This window comes from Ursus americanus, chromosome 6, assembly GCF_024610735.1.
Source record: "Ursus americanus isolate L20-20 chromosome 6, mUrsAme1.1.p, whole genome shotgun sequence".
NCBI lineage: Eukaryota > Metazoa > Chordata > Mammalia > Carnivora > Ursidae > Ursus > Ursus americanus.
Window position 1 is genome coordinate 64841454 of NC_142132.1, and position 21268 is coordinate 64862721.

General features: G+C 36.1%; 1 protein-coding gene across 3 annotated transcripts in view; it reads right to left on the reverse strand.

Moving 5' to 3' along the window:
- Positions 1–770: 770 nt before the first annotated feature.
- UBE2D1 (ubiquitin conjugating enzyme E2 D1) overlaps positions 771–21268 on the reverse strand; it is a 38669-nt gene continuing 18171 nt past the window's right edge. For 2 of the 3 annotated variants that reach the window (XM_087863102.1, XM_087863103.1), the window contains exons 2-6: positions 10592–10655; positions 7906–7983; positions 6740–6845; positions 3524–3617; positions 771–2779 (exon numbers count right to left, since the gene is read on the reverse strand). In XM_087863102.1, the coding sequence (XP_087719228.1) occupies positions 2734–2779; positions 3524–3617; positions 6740–6845; positions 7906–7983; positions 10592–10597 (330 nt within the window). In that variant the 5' untranslated portion in view covers positions 10598–10655 and the 3' untranslated portion in view covers positions 771–2733. Of the gene's footprint in view, positions 2780–3523; positions 3618–6739; positions 6846–7905; positions 7984–10466; positions 10499–10591; positions 10656–21268 lie in introns of all 3 variants that reach the window. The other variant, XM_045783356.2, reaches the window with a different exon arrangement.

A 21268-nucleotide genomic window follows, 5' to 3' on the forward strand; every position in this document is an offset into this window, starting at 1 on the left:
AAATTAATTTCCCCAATCTTTCCATCTTAAAAATACAGGACTGTGAGAGCAGGATCCTGCAAAACATCAATGGCTGAGCTGTGTACAAAAATAAACTGATCACTGAGAAGTAATAAAAGAAATGAAAAACTACATGTGGTATTTTTATCAAGTCTTTTAAAAAGTTGCTCATTTGAATATTAACTCTTAGGGTTGCCCTTGTGCTCTGTATTTGTATATTTCTCATTTGATACCTTATGATCTTTTGCAATTAAAAGTAGTTAATCTACAAAGTAAATTTAAAATTTTCTCTAAACAGTTTAAGGAAAAGGGGGCAAAGGGGATAACTTAAACCAAAAATGAGTAATTATATATGGTTTACATAGGCAGGTGTAAAGCCTGTACTTCAGGAATCATATGCAAATATGGGAGATGAGGGTGACGGAATTCAACTTGAATATGGTTTTTAACTGTCTTGAAACATCCAGGACTTCAAGAGATACTATCCTAAATCTCCAAAAGACTACCCATTTTCCTTATTCCAAGGGTCCCTAAATTAATGGTTACTTTGTGGAGGAAGGCCCCTGACTTCAGACTTGCAGCTGTACAAGGTTAACTGATAGATCCGTGACAGAATTAAGCAAAAACAACCTAACTAAAACGGTGACTTGGCTAATCATTATGCCACCATTGAACTCTTAAGGTTTTTATTTAATTATGAGAACTCGTGCTCACTCCTCTGGAGTCTGGTCATACAATTCAGATGTAAGCAAAGGCAAACAAGAATTAGGCAAGTTTCAAAACCTTTAATAAAGAAAAAAAAAGACACTTCCAAAAATAAATGCCACACAAATCAAAGTTTTAAAAAAGTGAAAGATATTCAAGAAACAAAATCCTTTACTATCAAAATATACCAAATACTTAAATCTAATGAAGTTGAGTGTTCAAATTCTGGGTGAATGTAGCTTATACTCATATACCTAGTAAAGCAGTGTTTTTCATGATATGTTTGTTTCAAGACATTACTTAATATAGTTACTTTTTAAACCTATATTTTCTTAAACATCCATTTCACAATTCATTTAATTATTTTTACATTCATTTATAAAACACATTTTCTAACAACGGGTTACTTTGTGCTTTAATAATAATGATCCGTGGTAAAATACTTAAGTGATTTAAATGCTTTACTAACAACTACATCCATCACAGATTCTTGCACACTTATACAGCTACTGCAATAATCCAAAGAGCTACAACTCTCTTAAAAATGACACTCACTCAAGTTTGGTAAGCATGCTAAATAATTAGAAATGTATTTTTTCTCCAAGTTAGAACATTAGAACTTTCTAGCTTTCTTTAAAATCTGCAAAGGTAACCTGCTTATTTAAATCACTTTTAACTGGAAATTTATAAAAACAGAGGAAAGCATCATTTTAGAATTTTCTTTATAACCTCTATAGTAAAAAATGGATGTCTTCTTTCAAACTGTGATGGCACTAAACTACTATTTTAAAAATTCTAGATTTTAAAGTGTTAAGAAATAATGTCCATTCCACCTAGAGGAGCATTTTAATAACTAATTATTTTTCAGGTCAATAATTTCTTTAGTGTGGGTGACACTGCCTTATACTCATCACAGTACTTTAGTAAATGATCCACTTAAAATGTGATCCAAGACAAACCTCAACTTATTCTCAGTTCTCTTCTATAACAAGGGTCCAATGTGTATCATCCTCTAGGCTGATAATACAGTAAACAGATACAAACCTAAAGCAATAAAATTTATATAATTAATGACAATGAATGCCAAATACAACAGACCTCATTCTCACAATTTGGAATTAATTTTCATGCAAAATTGTATAGGTTTGATCCTTACTTATAGATAATTTATTTCTTTAAGTAATCAAGACAAATAGTAGAAAAAGCATTTTATTTATATGGAAAAAGCTACATTAATATCTGTAAAAGGTGTCAATATAATATTGCCTATACAGAAAAAAACTCAAATGTGAATAGCAACAAATAAAAGTTACACATCTTCCTACTTAGCAGTGCAATTAATTCACATTGCAATAAAGTTAAGTCAAGTATAACAAAATCAAAACAAGTGTTTCTCCATAATCAGGATACTGAGAATTACAGTGTAAAGATCCTTTCAGGTTTAAGAAATCTGCAATCAATCTACCGAATACCCTAAGACAAGGGAGACAGACAGTTAATTCATTTAATTACCAGCTGTTGGGTTTTTTCAATACTGTTCACAGGAAAAAGGTAATGAGTTGACACACATGTAAATAGAATATATTTAGTCTATACAGTAAAAAAATACAAATTATAAAGTGAGCTAACAAAGAACGAAATCTGAATACAGATTTATAAAACTGATGACATCTTAGACAACACATACAGTATTTCTCATGTAAAAACATCTAGTTTCAGCAAAAAATAATTTGGTTGCTTTTCTGATGCATTGCAGATCTTGTAAGCTGAAGATGCAGATGTCCAAGTATCTTAAAAACCATAATAAATGTCTTTCTCAATGCATACAAAATGACAAATGCTCTCATCACAGTCTTAAGGGTATTTTTGGAAGTTTGTTTTGTCTTGCTTCAGAAATACATGTAAAATGGGTAAAAATCAAAGGATTTCATGGTACAATGAAACAGTAAACAGTGCTCAATTTACTGCTAATGTTGAAAAAAACCTAGATTTTACAGTACTCTGGCATATATGAAATTTTTTTTGATTTTACATTGCATATTTCTGAGTCCATTCTCTTGCATGTCTGTTGTATCTGTAGGCATACAAAAGGGATATAGTAAAAACATACAAATTGAATCTTTTAGAAGACCTAGTTATATAAAACTGTACACTCTACCTTTTTACACTTAATTGCAATCATCATTCATATGCCATTATTGGGTCAATGTGACTTAAGCTCATATATTAAATAAAACAGAAAACAAGTGATCTTTTAACTGATGGATTTCTCTACAACCAATATAAAAACATGCCTAAGTTACAAACAACAAAATAAGAAATCAATTTCTAACAGAAATCTATAAAAGTCAACCCTGAATGGGCATTGTCTGTAAACTGCAAATGAATCAATGATACCAGCAAGATGAAGCAGCTTGAAAATTAGGTCAATTTGGAGGGGTTTAGGGATAACTTCTCTTGCTGGGACAAGATAAGGAATACAATATTCAAGGCTTTCCAATTATCAAATTCTTTTATTTAAAATTTACTACCTAGAACTATATATATAGTTCTTTCCTATCAAAAAATAGATATGCAAATGCAGAACGTGTACTATTAAATAGTAAAGGACTAAACACAATGTGGGAAGGAACAGTATCTTTTGTAAAAAGACTAATAAAGTTTAAAAAGAAAGATTTCTTCCATTGGAAGGATAAGCACACTTAGTATAAGTATAATAAACACAATTAAAGGTACTTAAATATATTGATAAAACTTATGTTTTGGCAGACTACACAGAAATACACCCAGGCAGAAACTAATATAAGTAAACACTTACTTTTCTTTGTCTGATTTATAGATTTGTGCAATATCTGGTACTAAGGGGTCATCTGGATTAGGATCACAAAGTAGAGAACATATGGACAATAAAACTAGATTGAAAAGAGAACATCACATCAGATAATGATCTTTCTGCTTTATAACAATTACATATATAAAAATGATTTTACTGAATATAGACAATGAACTTATAAAGAAAACAAAATAAAATGAGCATGTTAAATTACTTTTTAGATTAACTTTACTTAGGAGCAAATACTTCTAATTTTAAAATAAAAATTATAAATAGCATACAATGTATATGATACAAAATTACTATAATTTTTGAAGTTTTAAATTTTATTTGATTTCTACTTATTTAAAAAATGTGTGCTTATAAAGTAACTATTAACAACATTTAATCTGAAGAGTTCTCTATAAAAATAATTTTAGGTAACACATATATAATATACACCAAATATGGTACTAAATCAAAACATTTTTAGAACAGCATCCTAACTTTAGATATTTCTTTAAGATTTTATTTATCAGAGAGAGAGCACGCACAAGCAGGGGGAGTGGCAGGCAGAGGGAGAGGCAGGCTCCCTGCTAAGCAAGGAGCCCGATGTGGGACTCGATCTCAGGACCCTGGGATCACGACCTGAGCCGAAGGCAGATGCTTAACCAACTGAGCCACCCAGGCATCCCTAGATATTTCTTAGAGATACTTTTGTACTTTAATGAGGCAACTGTCCGTTTTTTATTTTATTTTAGTACAGAAAATCTATGTTCTAATCAATTCAAAGTAAAGCAAACAAACTGTTAACAGTCCAAAACATTTTGGACTCATGTTTATGCACTTTTTTTACTTTGGCTAAGTGCTATAGTTTGCCTACAAAGAAGAAAGATTTGTCAGATTTTTTTCAACGAATCTTTTATTCCATGGCCATTATTTGTATCACACTCATTTAAAAATAATGTGAAATTATCAATACATAACTTGTATGTTTTAAAATATAAGTGAAAATTGAAAAAGTAGTTGTTTCTTGCCACACTAAAATACTAATTCAAATAGCTACATTTTTAAAAACAATCTAAGTATCCTAAAAAGTAAGGAACAAGGACTCTGGTTCCTGATTTGTCTGTTTACAACTGCATGCCACCACTTCTGAAGGGGTATGAGGAATCTTTGGAAGAACATTTCATCTTCGCCTTCCTCTACTATGTTCCTTTATCTTTTCCTACTCTTACAAATCCACAAGTAAATTTATAAAGAGAGTTAATTCTTAAATGACACAGAAAGGGGGTTGCTAAGGGCTAATGAGAAAAATTAGTATTTCATTCATCTTCCTTATCTTCTATCTGCCTACTGAAATTCTAAGCCTTTTATATTAAACCAATAGGGTAGATTATCTGGGCTCACATCTTCAGAGTTTCCAGACTAAACTCATGATAAAAATCAAAATAAGACATTTAAAATGTAAAAAAGTGAAAAATGTACAAATAAGCAAAGTATAAGCTACATTATAAAATAAGCAAGAGGGAAGTTCCTCATTTCCCACTCCTGCTGCTAAGAGTCATGTGCCCTGACTTCACTATCATGTACACAAAGCAAATGTTTTAAGATAAAGAAAAAAGTAATAATAGTTAACATTCATTCAAGTGCCTTCTATGTGCCAGATGCATAGAGACCGTATGCGGTAATACTCTTATAATCCCCATTTTACATATGAGGACACTGAGGCCACTTGAAATTCTTCTTCAAGGGCAGTTTCCAGAAGCCAAGAATACCAATTAATATTTATAAAAAGCTACCAATGTTAGAAAATTAGTGCTCAACATCTGGCAGTCTGCCATTTCTTTTATATATGTAAGTACTTAACCACTTACACCAAATGAATTACATTTTGTGATACCATTCCAGGAAAGAGTATATTAATTTGAATAACCCTATGACACCAGAACTTTCTTGCATCTAGTGCATAACAGTTACACTATGTGATTTTTAAAAAGGCACTAGAATCGACACGAACATTTTATACACTTTAGGTCAGAAAAACTGCCATTCATAATAACTAGCTGACATGAAGGGCTACTACTTATCTAATATTTGAAATAATTATCATTAAGGACCCTGCTTCCTATAAACCTAATCACTTTTAAACATAAGTTAAACATTCAGGTAGCGTTTATTAAAAAGATTTTTTTTTTATAATTTTTTTTTAAGATTTTATTTATTTATTTAACAGAGATAGAGACAGTCAGCGAGAGAGGGAACACAAGCAGGGAGAGTGGGAGAGGAAGAAGCAGGCTCATAGCGGAGGAGCCTGATGTGGGGCTCGATACCATAACGCCGGGATCACGCCCTGAGCTGAAGGCAGACGCTTAACAACTGCGCCACCCAGGCGCCCCAAAAAGATTTTTTTTTAAATGAGCATAGATTCTTTCCTCCCCTAAATCCTTCAAGAGAAATAATTTTCTTAAATTTTATAAAAAGGGAAAACTACACAATTACTTCAAGGGCTGAAGCTTCTAACTCAGAACAGTATTTTCCAATGGTGAGGTTCTCTTCTGCTAGAGTAAAACAAGACATGAATTAAGAGGGCTGGCACAGCAAATAGAATTAGCTAGTAACAAAAAGGCTTCAGAAGGTCTACGTACATATCTGGGTAATTTAACAAGAAAAAAGCTGTTAAAGCTGAGAATCCACATGGATTATGTTATCAGTCATAATAATGCCATTGGTTATTCGAAGTTTAGACTAACATGCTCAATGTACTGCATAATTCCAAAGTGTGAAATGTGTCTTTCATTTTAAATCGTTTATCAGCCTCATCTGGTATTTCTTCTTAGATGATGTAAGAGGTGTAAAGCTTTACTTATTACATCAACAATCCCATTTAATAAATGGGACAACTGGTCCTAAAATCTTATTTTTACTCTGTCTCTCTCTTTAAAGCCCAAACTAAAGGGGTCAACAGGCTCATCCAAATTTCTAGCTCTAACATATTTAAAATTTGTCTCATTTTATCATGATGATTTGCCTGTTAACCACACCAAGCTAACTGATAAAAGCAAAAGAGTAACAGAAGAGCTATGAACACAAAGCAAAATCAAAGCAGGAGAAAACACAGTAGACTGGTTTTTTTTTGTAAACTTTGGTCCCTAGATACTTCTGCCATATTTTTCTTGTCTCACTGTTATCAACAGTTATAAATCAGATAAATGAAATTACCTTTTGATACAGTCAGAGCTGGTGACCATTGTGACCTCAGGATATCAAGACAAATACTTCCATTACTGTTTATGTTTGGATGGTAAATTTTTGTTGTGAAAGCAATCTAAAGGCAAAACAAAACAAAAACGTGACAACCCACGAACTATGAACAAAACAGAACCAGTTTGCTCTAGGGTAAAATGCCCTCCACTTTCTATGACCTTAGAGAAGAAACGTATTCAACAACAAACTGAGCGTCTACTTTGTGCACACATAGTTTTAGCTACTGGGAGTGTGAAAGCAGATAAAGTCAGTTTCCCCTTGCTCCCCAGGAACTGGGAAGTATTTTGGAATATAATAAATAAATCTATAATAGCTGGTATGACTGGCTGAGTTGTACCTGAAGTAATTAACCATGGCTTCATCATCCCTCAAAGTAATCCTTTTCTTAATTTATCACTGATTCCTGCAAGTGACACTGGATCTAAAAACAGGGTGCCGACCCTGTTCCAGAGGAAAGCTGAGGGGCCTATTACCTATCCTAAAGAAGCCGCCAAGAATTCTAATCTTCCACAAGAGTTGTTGTTATACTGTTTCATATATATAATCTTAATCAGGTGTTTCTAAAAATCTAAAATAATTATTTTGAGTGGCAGAATTTGTTAACAAACTTCTCCTCCTTCATGTCACCATCATTTATTTCCTCTTCAGAGCCAGTCTAAATTTAATGTAGTAAGAACACATTTTTATTTTTCCTACCACAATTAATAAAGGGACTGTGTTGTATTTACTTTTGTATTTCCCAATGTAACAGAACACTGCAGGTGCTCAATAAATTTTTGTTGAATAACAACTTAAGAACTGAAAAATAGGGTCAACTTTCAAAGATAATCCTCTGAACAGAAAAGTCTGACTCTTGACCATAAAAAATTTCCCAAACTATATGTATCTAATGACGAGGGAGAAAAAAGGTAAGGAAGTTAATTTATAGTGTAACAGATACTGCCTTTTGCTTTACAGATATAGTCCAGTATTTGAGTAAGAAAGCATATTTTAAATTCAGTGATTTTACAGAACAGTTTGAACATTCTAATCTACCCAGTCTTTGACATCACGTACATATCCTGGGGTAGAGAGCAAAATCCCCAACAAAGGAGTCACGTCAATCATAAAAATGAAAATACCTTTGGTGGCTTAAAAGGATAGTCTGTTGGAAAATGTACGGTGAGAAAGAAGACTCCACCTTGATAGGCGCTATCAGGCTGAAATTACAAATATTTGCATCAGTGATTACTGTATTTATTTAGTAACCTAAGATGATTTCCCCCCCAAATAGATTTGAAAAAAAAAAATGCCATCATTCTGACCTAAGTTCAAATCATTTAACCTTGAAAACAGGTTTCCCCCTTTGCAGGTATGAAGGCAGAATCTCCAACAATCATGACATCAAAGTTAAACACAAAAATAGAACACACACAGTGGTGTGACTTACACAAAAAGATCTTTTTATGAGTCTAGGGTTTTACAGAGTTTCAAAGACTGCTTTGAGAAACGAAGAATTTTCTGCAGCAGTAATTAGTATGGGAAGAAGGGTTCGGGCTAGTATTTATTTACCTTCTTATTTATAAAACCTAAGATCTGATGGTCCTTTTTTTTTTTTTTTAATATTTATTTATTTATTTTAGAGAGAGTGCAAGCAGGGGAGCAGCAGAGGGGGAGAAAGAATCCTGCACATACTCCCCACTGAGCAGGGAAACTGACATGGGGCTTGATCCCATAACCCTGAAATCATGACCTGAGCTGAAATCAAGAGTCCCACGCTTAACGGACTGAGCCACCCAGGCGCCCCTGATAGTCCTTTAAGGGGCAAGAATAGAGATGAACTAAAAAGACCAAGTTATAAAAAGGAAAGGCTACATGACACAAAATTCAGACCTCCAATCTTCACTTAGTAACAGTTTATAATATAATGTGGAAAATGCAAAAAAGCTCAAAATAAAATGAGATAAATTCAATATTCATTGAATCAAATTAGGAACCAACTTTACAAGAAGAATTTAAATTTGGCCATGTTTCTCTATGGCAGTTAGAAAATATATTTAATATTATAAGCAAGAAAAAAATGATAAAGAAAAAAGGTAGCAAAATACCTAAAATTCTATTTTAATTCCTTTATATATATACACACATATATATTCCTTTATATTTATACACACATATATATTCCTAAATATCTATATTATTTATTTATTTGAAAAAGAGAGCACAAGCGTGGGAGGGGCAGAGGGACAAGGAGACTCCCCACTGAGCAGGGAGCCGGACATAGGGCTCAATCCCAGGACCCTGAGATCGTAACCTAAGCCAAAGTCAGACGCTTAACCAACTGAGCCACCCAGATGCCCCTCCTTTATATTTAATTAAACTTATCATGCTATATTACCACTTTGGTAATAATAGCAAGACTATCATCACTTCCTCAAGTTTCTGCATATACATTAGAGGACTGTACTGTATAATTATTCTTACTATATATAGTTTAATTCTAGTTCATCAAAACTTATAAGGAATGTAGAAAATGTAAATAAATTCAAATGATATTATAGAGTGGCGTGTTTGCATTACTAAAACAAAGGGGGTATGAGTAACATAATTGTAACAATTTGCTACATGTGATTCACCTAAGAAATATCTGTGAAGGGCTATAATTCAAATGGTAAGGGTGGGCCTTTAAATAATAGTATTTTGAAGGTCCTTAGTAAGCAATGAAAAACAAATAACTAGATTCTTAAAGTTGTTATTTAAATAAACATATTGCATTTTACCTTTAAAAAAAACTAACTTAATATAACAGTTTAGTCATTTGAGACATTTGCCCAGGACTCCTGCTCTGAAAGTTCAGTAATTGTTGTTTTTAAAAGTGAAACACAAAGCAATATGATTAAAGCCTCCATGCCTTACTAGATAAAATTCTTTCAGGGGAGGGAGGAGAGAATGATGTTCATGGAAACAGGTTACTTGTATGTATATTCTCACAGAAAGTAATCAATGCCCATTCTTACGCAATAGGATTTTTGTGCACAGGAAGAAAACTCTGTTTCAAGTCATAACTGCCTCTTAGGTATAGAAATAATCTTAACAAGGGTAGTAAGTGTTAAGTAAAGCCAGTCATAAAATAGCAGGTAATTTTGAGTTCAGTACAATACAACGAAACTAAAAACAACAAATTCACGAGTTGGCAAAGATAGATCCGTTGCAATTATCTCACCAGTTCTCTCTCACACACACGAACAGTGAAGACAGTTATTGCAAACTGGTGCTTGTTACTTGCAGGTATTCCATTACTGAGTTAATTAGACTCATTTCTAACCTACTAAAATTGTTGTTTTTTTTTAATTAAAATTGTTGATGTGAGAATAATTATGCTTAGTTCTGAACAACTGACTTTTGTGTTTAAAAACAGATAAAGCCAATGTATAACGTACAGCCTGTTTCCAAATTGTGGGTGATCCATGACTATGTGTAATGATCAAGGATTTGGCAAAGGAAAACATCACAGTGATCCTAACAAGTATTTGCCACCAGTGCTCCAGAAAATCATCAAAAATCCTTTAATTGTATTTTGCTTCCTGAGTGATTCAGAGTACAAGAAAACTCAACCTTAGCCACAAACATCTGATCAAAAGTGAAATGGTAAGAATGAAGTATGGCTGAGGGAATTAATTTCATATATATGAATCATACTTACAGGTCCCATAATAGTTGCTTGCCAGTGGAACACTGAAACAAACAAAGGAGTTTTGGAGTCATTAACAAATGTTCAAACCTATATTATTAATGGTAGCAAAATCCTAGGAAGAAAGCAAAGCTTACAGTCATCTCCCACAGGTCCAGCTGAACAATGAGCAGGTGGGTCACGTTGTAGATCACTTAATTCCTGAAGCAAATCAAAAATACTTAAGGTTAATTGTTTTTCTAGTGAAACAAACACAATAATCTATGAAGACACAAAGTATTTACTTTAAACTAATTTCAGGCAATTCTATTCAAAATATGAAAACAGAAAATACACTGTTACTGATTGGTATAAGAGTATGGCAGGTACTAAATTCCTTCAGGAGATATCTCCAAACCTTGAAAAAATTAAATGGATTAAAATACTGTTTTTCTCTAACATCCCTAAGACAAAAATATTTAATCAGCATCTACTGTATGCAAAGTAATTTATGTAAGTGCTAGGTATATATAAGAACTATTGTAAGAATGTTATACTATACCATAAGAATAGATGAAGAATAACTTCAAAGGTTTACACAATCTAATTTGGGGGTGATGGCTCACAAAGAAATGGATATTGAAAGAACCTACCTGAAGGTTCAATGGAAAGAAAGGAGAGAAGTCAGACCATATTTAGAAGCCTAGCACATTGATTCATATGCTTTCTTCTGCTCTCAAAGAAGCAAAGGAAGGACCATAGGAATGACAGTTTAGAGTTGGCCAGTCCTGGGACGGCATTCTAGTTCTACCATAATTAGCATTACAAGCCTTGGGGAAATCACTCAACTTCCTTATCTTCACCCCAAATATGGATGGTATAAATTCAACATGAAAGATTATATATTAGGACTGAAGTACCTATTTAGTTTGGAAGATCAGAACATGTCTTTGAGGCAGTGGCAGCTAAGATGAAAAGTAAAGGATGATGGGAGTTCATTTTGGGAGAAATGAGTGATACTGTGAGGTAGAGCGGTGTAAGATGAGGCTGAAAAAGTAGGCAGAGGCTAGGCAGACAACTGAGAACAATACACACCATATTAACAACTGTGGGTTTTAAGCAGCTCTATGATCTGATTTAAAAGATGGCTGACTGATCTTTGTATTGAATAGATTAGAGATGAGAAAGAGTAGAAGCTATTAGTTACTATAAGTGAGAAAAATGAGGGCTTGGAGTGGAGAAGCAGCAATGAGATAGAAGTGGACAGAAATATTTTGAAGAGCCTACCTCTCACAGGATTTGATGATGAATTTCATGTACAGAGTTAAGGAGAGAGGTCACAGATATGTATCATGAAGATTAGTGTCAGCTAACATTTACTCCTTGTGTTGTTGTCCTAACAACTCTCAGAGACAGGTGTTATTATGCTCCCCATTTTACAGATGAAGAATAAAGGCAACACACGTCTCTGTATGCTCATATAACTAGTACAGGGTGGAAGTGGGATTCACACCGGCAAACTGGTAGCTTTTTAGCTTCACGAATGTACAAAGGTAGATTCCATTTACTGAGATGGGGGAATACTAAAGGACAAGTTTGTTCAGAAAGTAGACATATTGAACTGGTGATCCCTGTGGTAGCAAAGGAAAATTCAGTTCAACATGCAGGTCTGGAGCTTCAAAGAGGACTAGACTAGAAATTGGAAAATCACTGTGTATACCTGGTATTTAAAACTGTTGCAATGATAGAAACCTTTTCATGGGAACACATGTAAATAATTGTAGTTCATCAAATATAAGACATCATCGACCACAAATCACATCTTTTATTTTTTGTACCAATAATTAAGGAGAAATGCTACCAACTAATTTTAAGACAATATCAATTATAAGATGCATCCAGATTTTAGAATGTTAAAACGAAAAATATGTGCACCTAGAATCATTGCAATATGGTAATTACAACAATGAGCTCAGTGTTCTAACAGAGACAAATAAGGAATAGGATGTGGTAGGGAAAGGCTTTCTGAAGAAAGTGATATATAAGCCAAAAACTGAGCCAAGTGCAAACCCTGGTCTCCTTCTTCCAAGTCTTCTCCAGTGTATCTTGGACCTTTCATGTGTTTTTGTTGCTATTATCTTCACAGCTGGTGCTGTACTCTTCTCCCAGATAAGAATTAACTAACAGAGTTAGCAGTTTCTTTAGTCCAGGTATAAACAATAAAGAGGAAGATTTCAGTCCTGTCGGTTAGTGACAATGGCTAAATTAAAAAGCAAAACTTTGAACTTCAAGTTCAGATGCCATTACTCACTTGCCACATGATCTTGGGCAAAACATTTTTTTTTTTAACCTCTCCAAACCTTAGTTTAATGTAAAGTGGCATTACTACTTTTATCCACAGTTTCCATGACAAACAACAGAAATGATACATGTGAAATGTATACCAATCTCTAACATATAGTAAGCATTCAAGTAAATGTTAATTTGGAATGGATAATAACCATCCAATTTTCTAGTAGCAGAATGCAATTATTTAACCAGTTTAAATGATTGGGGGAGGAGTTCCAAAGTCACAGACCCATTTGAGATGACTGTGCTTTATTTAATAGTTTTCAAACTGGGCTTTTAGGAGATTGCTTCTGAACATATTAATCATGTTGAGTTTTATAAACATTAGTTTAAATGGGTAAATGGGACTAGTTTGCCCTTATTTTAACTAGAAAACTAGTTATTTTGAAAATGAGTTTCTGTAAAGGACTGGAAGTTATTTGCATGCATATATTCTACAGAGATACTGTATATGTGAATAAGTCATACCTATACATAAATACACATTTATTTTGTATACTAACAAAAAACCCAAAATTATACTTTATTTGTAATAGCCTTGAATCATGTTCAAATTTCAAATGTTAGACTGTTCTTCAAATCCTTTTTAAAATAATATAGAAAAGTCAAGGTTATCTTGTTCTTATATTTTTGTGCCCTGATTCTACCTTCTCTGTTAGGAGCAGTTAGAGCTCAGGACAAGAGAGAGAAAAATCTCACAACTGAACTGCAAAGGTCAGGTTCTTAAGTTGTCTATTTAAAGCCCGGTTATTATAGGAAAGAGGCAGCTGACAGTACATAAAACATTCTTAATAGTGAGACTGGTCATTACTTACTAATAATGGCACTAATGCTTAGTTGAAGAGACTTACACATCCTAGACTCTTTAGGGCTCTAAATATCTGAAGTTCTATCCCTTTCTCAAACCCTGTTATATTTGGAAATATGTAACTGAAACTATGGTACATGGGTGCAGACAGAATAAACAACAGAAAACGAAAGGCTCAAAATACACCCTCCCTCACCCACAAAAATAGACCTTAAATTTGAAAAAAGAAAAATGAGGAATTCTAAGATCTGACAAGAGGGTGAAAATCTGTTACAACAGAACTACAGCCAAACAAACCAAAACCCCACTCTTTTGTTCTTAGCCTATTCAGCAGCCAGTATACTTCTTTTTTCTTTTGAATCCCATTTTTTTTAATTAGGTTTCTTTAGCCTAACATACGGTATTATCTTTAGTTTTTGATGTAGTGTTCAACAATTAATCAGTTGCGTTATAACACCCAGTACTCATCACCACACGTGCCCTCCTTAATACCCATCACCTGGTTACCCCCGTCCCCTCCCTTCTGCAACCCTCAGTTTGTTTTGTGGAGTCCAGAGTCTCTCATGGTTTGTCTCCCTCTCTGATGTCTTCCCATTCAGTTTTCCCTCCCTTTCCCTGTGGTCCTCTGTTCCTTATGTTCCACATACGAGTGAAACCATATGGTAACGGTCTTTCTCTGCTTGATTTATTTCACCTAGCATAATCCCTTCCAGTTCCATCCATGTCAGTGCAGATGGTGGGCATTCATCATTTCTGATGGCTGAGTAATAATCCATTATATATATTAATCACATCTTTTTTATCCATTCATCCGTTGAAGGACACTTTGGCTCCTTCCACTGTTTGGCTATTGTGGACACTGCTGCTATGAACATTGGGGTGCATGTGCCCCTTCTTTTCACTACATCTGTATCTTTCGGGTAAATACCTAGTAGTGCAATTGCTGGGTTGTAGGGTAGCTCTATTTTTAACATCTTGAGGAACTGCCATACCTTTTTTCCAAAGTGGCTGTACCAACCTGCATTCCCACCAACAATGTAAGAGGGTTCCCCTTTGTCCAGATACTCAAAAACATTTCTTGCTCCCCGTCTTGTTAATTTTGGCCATTCAAACTGGCATAAGGTGGAATCTCAATGTGGTTTTGATTTGTATTTCCCTGGTGGCTAGTGATGTGGAACATTTTTTCATGTGTCTGTTAGCCATTCATATGTCTTCTTCGGAGAAGTGATTGTTCATGTCATCTACCCATTTCTTGTCTGGATTATTTGTTTTTTGGGCATTGAGTTTGAGAAGTTCTTTATAGATCTTGGATACCAGCCCTACATCTGTAATGTCATTTGCAAATATCTTCTCCCATTCTGTGGGTTGCCTCTTAGTTTTGTTGACTATTTCGCTTGCCGTGCAGAAGCTTTTTATCTTGATGAAATCCCAAAATGTCTTTTTTGCTTTTGTTTCCCTTGCCTTTAGAGACATGTCTTGAAAGAAGTCACTGTGGGGACATCTGGATGGCTCAGTCTCTTAAGCATCTGCCTCCAGCTCAGGTCAGGATCCCAAGGTCCTGGGATTGAGTCCCACATCAGGCTCCTTGATCAGCGAGGAGCCTGCTTCTCCCTCTGCCTGCTTTGCCTGCTGCTCTCCCTGATTGTGCTCTTACAAATAAATTAGTTTTTAAAAAAACTTAAAAAAAAAAAAAAGGAAAGAAGTCGCTGTGGTCAATGTTGAAGAGGTTACTGTCTCTGTTCTCCTCTAGGATTTTGATGGATTCCTGTCTCATATTGAAGTCTTTCATCCATTTTGAGTGTATCTTTGTGTATGGTGTAAGAGAATGGTCCAGTTTCATTCTTGGGCATGTGCCTGTCCAATATCACAGCACCATTTATTGAAGAGACTGTTTTTCTTCCATGGGATATTATTTCCTGCTTTGTCGAAATTTAGTTGACCATAGAGTTGAGCGTCCATTTCTGGGTTCTCTATTCTGTTCCATTGATCTATGTGTCTGTTTTTGTGCCAGGACCATACTGTCTTGATGATCACAGCTTTGCAATATAGCTTGAAGTCATGCATTCCGCTGCCCCCAGTTTTGGTTTTCTTTTTCAATATTTGCCTGGCAATTCGGGTTTTTTTCTGGTTCCATACAAATTTTAGGATTGTTTGTTCCAGCTCTGTGAAAAATGTCAAAGGTATTTTGATAGGGATTGCATGGATTGCGTAGATTGCTCTGGGAGCATAGACATTTTAACACTGTTTATTCTTCCAATCCATAAGCATGGGATGTTTTTCCATCTCTTTGTGTCTTCCTCAATTTCTTTCATAAGTATTCTATAGTTTCTGGAGTATAGATCCTTTACCTCTTTGGTTAGGTTTATTTAGGTATTTTATGGTTTTTGGTGCTATTCTAAGTGGAATCAACTCCTTAATTTCCCTTTCTTCAGTCACATTGTTAGTGTGTAGGAAAGCAACTGATTTCTGTGCATTGATATTGTATCCTGCAACATTGCTGAATTGCTGTATGAGTTCTAGTAATTTGGGGGTGGAATCTTTGGGGTTTTCCACATAAAGTATCATGTCATCTGCAAAGAGAGTTTGACTTCTTCTTTGCTGATCTGAATGTCTTTTATTTCTTTTGGTTGTCTGATTGCTGATGCTAGGACTTCTAGTACAATGTTGAACAAAAGTGGTGAGAGTGGGCATCCCTGTCATGTTCCTGACCTTAAGGGAAAAGCTGTTTTTCCCCATTGAGAATGATATTCACTGTGGGCTTCTCATAGATGGCTTCTTTGATACTGAGGTATGTTTCCTCTATCCCTACATTTTGAAGAATTTTAATCAGGAAAGGATGCTGTATTTTATCAAATGCTTTTTCTGCATGAATTGAGAGGATCATATGGTTCTTGTCCTTTCTTTTATTAATGTGCTCTATCGTGTTGATTGATTTGCGAATGTTGAACCACCCTTGCATCCCAGGAATAAATCCCACCTGGTCGTGATGGATAATCCTTTTAATGTACTGTTGGATCCTATTGGCTAGGATCTTGAGTATTTAGGCATTCATGTTCACCAGGGATATTGGTCTGTAATTCTCCTTTTTGATGGGGTCTTCATCTGGTTTTGGGATCAGGGAAATGTTGGCCTCAGAATGAGTTTGGAAGTTTTCCTTCCATTTCTATTTATTGGTACACCTTCAGTAGAACAGATACGATTTCTTCTTTAAATGTTTGGTAGAATTCCCCTGGAAAGCCATCTGGCCCTAGACTCTTGGTTTTTTTTTTTTGTTTTGTTTTGTTTTGTTTTGTTTTGTTTTGTTTTGTTTTGCCGATGTTTGATGACTGCTTCAATTTCCTTGCTGATTATTGGTCTGTTCAGATTGTCTATTTCTTCCTGTTTCAGTTTTGGTAGTTCATATGTTTCTAGAAATGCATCCATTTCTTCCAGATTGCCTAGTTTGTTGGCATATAGCTGCTGTAATAAGTTGTAATAATTGTCTCCATTTCCTTGTCATTAATCATGATTTCTCCTCTTTCATCATAATTTTATTAATTTGAGTCCTTTCTCTTTTCTTTTGGATAAGTCTGGCCAGGGTTTATCAATCTTATTAGTTCTTTCAAAGAACCAGCTTCTAGTTTCGTTGGTATGTTTACTGTTCTTCTGGTTTCTATTTTATTGATTTCTTCTCTAATCGTTATTATTTCTTTTCTGCTGCTTGGTTTAGGTCTTATTTGCTGTTCTTTCTCCAGATCCTTTAGGTGTAAGGTTAGCTCGTACATTTGGGAATTTTCTAACTTTTTGAGAGCGGCTTGGATTGCTGTGTACTTCCCTCTAAGGACTGCCTTTGCAGTATCCCATAGGTTTTGAACCAATGTGTTTTCTTTTTCATTGGCCTGCATGAATTAAGTCCTTCTTTAATTTCCTGGTTGACCCATTCATTCTTCAAGAGGATGCTCTTTAACCTCCAAGTGTTTGAGCTCCTTCCAAATTTTTCCTTGTCATTGAGTTCCAGTTTCAAAGCACTGTGGTCTGAAAATATCCACGGAATGATCCAAATCTGTTGGTATCGGTTGTGATCACCAGTATGTGATCTATCCTGGAGAAAGTTCCATGTGCACTCAAGAGTGAGTATTCTGTGGTTTTAGGATGGAATATTCTCTATATATCTATGAAGTCCATCTGGTCCAGTGTGTCATTCAAAGCCCTTGTTTCTTTGTTGATCTTTTGGTTAGATGATCTATTGCTGTGAGTGTTTAGTTCTCCTACTATTAATGTATTATTATCCATATGTTTCTTTATTTTGGTTATTAGTTGGTTTATGTAATTGCCTGCTCCCACATTGGGGGCATAGATATTTACAGTTGCTACACTTTCTCGTTGGATAGACCCTTTAAGTATGATAGTGTCCCTCTACATCACCTACTACAGTCTTTGGTTTAAAATTTAATTTTTCTGATATGAGGATTGCTACCCCATCTTTCTTTTCAGGTCCACTAGCATTATAAGTGGTTTTCCATCCCCTCACCTTTAATCTGGAGATGACTTTAGGTTCAAACGAGTCTCCTATAGACAGCATGTGGATGGGTCTTGCTTTTTTATCCACTATAATACCCTGTGTCTTTCATTGTAACATTCAGCCCACTTACATTTAGAGTAGCTATAGAAAGATATGAATTTAGAGCCATTGTATTGCCTGTAAAGTACCTGTTTCTATAGACTGTTGGTGTTAATTTCTGGTCTATATTACTCTTGGGGTCTTTCTTCTTTTACAGTATCCCCCTTAATATTTCTTGCAGGGCTGGCTTGGCGATCACCTATTTTTTCAGTTCCTGCCTATCCTTCTCTCTCCATCCATTCTGAATGACAGCCTAGCTGGATAAAGTTTTCTTGGCTGCATGTTCTTCTCATTTAGTATCCTGAATATGTCTTGCTAGCCCTTTCTGGCTTGCCAGGTCTCTGTAGATAAGTCTGAAGTTATTCTGATGTTCCCCCTTCCATAGATAAGAAATCTCTTCCCCCTAGCTGCTCTTAGGATAGCTTCCCTTGGCTCTAAGATTTGCAAGCTTCACTATTATACATCAGGATGTTGGTCTATTATTTATTTTGGGAGGGGTCCTCTCTGCCTCTTGGACACGAATGTGTTTCCTCCCCCAGATTAGGGAAGTTCTCAGCTATGAGTTGCTCAAATATACCTTCTAGTCCTCTCTCTCTTTCCACTCCCTTGGGGATCCCCATAATTCTGACACTGGAATGTTTCATGGCATCATTGATCTATTTTCATGGGCTACTAGCCTCCTCTCCCTATCTTCCTCAGCTTCCTTCCTATCAGCTTATCTTCTATATCACTGATACACTTTTCTGCCTCATTTACTCTGGCTGTTAGAGTATCCAGTTTAGACTACATCTCATTCATAGCACTTTTAAGTTCAGCCTGATTAGATCTCACTTCTACCCTTAGTGATTCTATACTGTCACTAATGCTTTTTTCAAGCCTAGCTACTGAGTTCAGGATTGTTATCCTGAATTCTATCTTGACATCTTGCTTATATCCATATCCATTAGTTCTACGGCAGAGGATATTGTCTCTGGTTCTTTTCTTTGTTGACAGTACCTCCTCCTAGTCATTCTACTGAGGCATGGTTGACTGAAGGAACAGAGTCCAGAGTATCAACCACAACCCACACAAAATGCCCCCTAGAAAAAATTCAAAGAGGTGTAAAGCTACCAGAGATAGGCAACCAAAACCAAGATGATCCAAAACAATAAAAAAGGGGGTGGGGTGGGGTGAGAGATTACAGTCTCTCAGGGTGGACAAAGCAGGGTGATATTCCTGTTCCTGATTGATTCTTGGTCTCTGTGTTAGAAGACACTATGTCCCAAAATTGCAAAGAAATCAGAACTTATATATGTATCAAGATAAAATTGAATAGAGTGAAAACAGGCTAGCATGGAGCATAAATCTATAAAACACATATGTGAAAAAAATAACAGTTAAAAAGCCATTTAAAAACAAGTTGGGAAATAAGAATCTACTTGAAATGGGAACCGGGTTAAAAAAAAAGAAAACAAAAGGAAGAATAAGAACAGAAACAAAAAAGAAATGTATAATTTTAGCCTGAACTATAAATGAGTCGTGAGGGAACACCTGGAGTTCCCTATATTGTTTTCCCCTAGCACTGAAGTTTTATAGTCCTATGGGAAATAAGCTTATGATTCACCTGTTCTTCCAGTCCATCTTCTGGGGGAGGGGCCTGCTGCTTGGCTTCTCAGGCATCTTTGCCGGGGTGGAGTTGTCCCACCCCTTGTCAGGGGGATGGGCTTAATGAGAGCTGGTCGGCTGTGTGGCTTTTTTTCCCTGGTGGCTTTCCGCTTCTCTTTAGGTCAGAGCAAATATGGCTGTGCAAGAATCTCTGGCCCAGAGCTGCAAGGTCTCGGTCCCCTTTCTTCAATAAATCCTCCAGGTCAAACCATCTCCACATCTTTGTGTACCAAACTCCACAGACTCGCACTATTTGTGCCTGCTGCGTCCTTCCAGGGTAGTTACGGGAACCCCCAGGCCTCTCTGCACTTTGTGACTTTGCAATTGACAGCGGCCATGGGTTCGCGTGTGTACCCTCTTCCGCAGCTCCCAGGTCACGCTGGGTGCTGCCCCAGTGTCCCTTCGGTGGTCACACCACCCCAAGAGCTGTTGCCCAGTCATGGGTACGGCCTCTTTGTGCACCAAACTGCCAAATCCTGCGGCTCCCGCCCTCTCCCCCTCTCCCAGGGGAGTTAGGGGTACCTGCGAGCATCTCCGTGCTTTGTGATTTTGCAATTGCTAGCTGCCATGGGCTATGCACTCTCTTCCACAGCTCCCAGGTCATGCTGGGTGCTGTCTCAGTGTCCTTTCATGGGGGCCACACTGCCCTGAGATCTGTTGCCCTGTCCTGGGCACAAGCCGTTTTATCTCTCTCCTAGAATGTTAAATAGCCTGTACCTTCTAGTCCTTTTCAGGGTGGTCAGCCAGACAGCGGTCTCCCTACCAGCTCGGCTCGTGGTTTATGGTGACTGGCGCTGAGAGTCCCTTCTGGGCTCACTGACCACAACCAGTCTCCCTGCTCCACTGCTTGGGCATTCTATCGGTTCAGGCTCCCCCGATCTTTCTGAGTCTCCTGGAATCCTGAGACCACAATGATCCACCTAGAATTCTGCCCTATCCATCCCCTGTGCCCTTTTCATAAAGGGGTGTCTCTCACTAGAGCAGATTTCCGAGGGTCCCAGTTTTTTTGCTCTGGTGTTGTATCACTTTCCGGTGGCAGGCTATGGAGGCTCCCTCCCCCCTCCATTTATCTTCCAATATTTCCCCTGAAGTTTCAAGGTTCTGCACCTCCTACCTTGCAAAAAGTAGTCATTTTTCTTCTTGTGGAGATCCAGATAAATCCTCTTACATCTCAGGTTGAATTTGTGTGTGTTCAGAATGGTTTGATAGATATATAGCTAAATTCGATGGACCAGATGAAACAAGGTTCCCTATTCTGCTGCCATCTTGCCCTCCCCCACCAGTATACTTTTCGACAAGACACAAGAAACTAAGAACTACTTATACTCATTAAATTCCAACTTAGTTTACTTCAAGTTTCTCAGAAACAGTCTTATAATCTGATTCATGGTTTCTCTGTTTTAACTGGCATTCTTATTTACCTATTTCTATCAT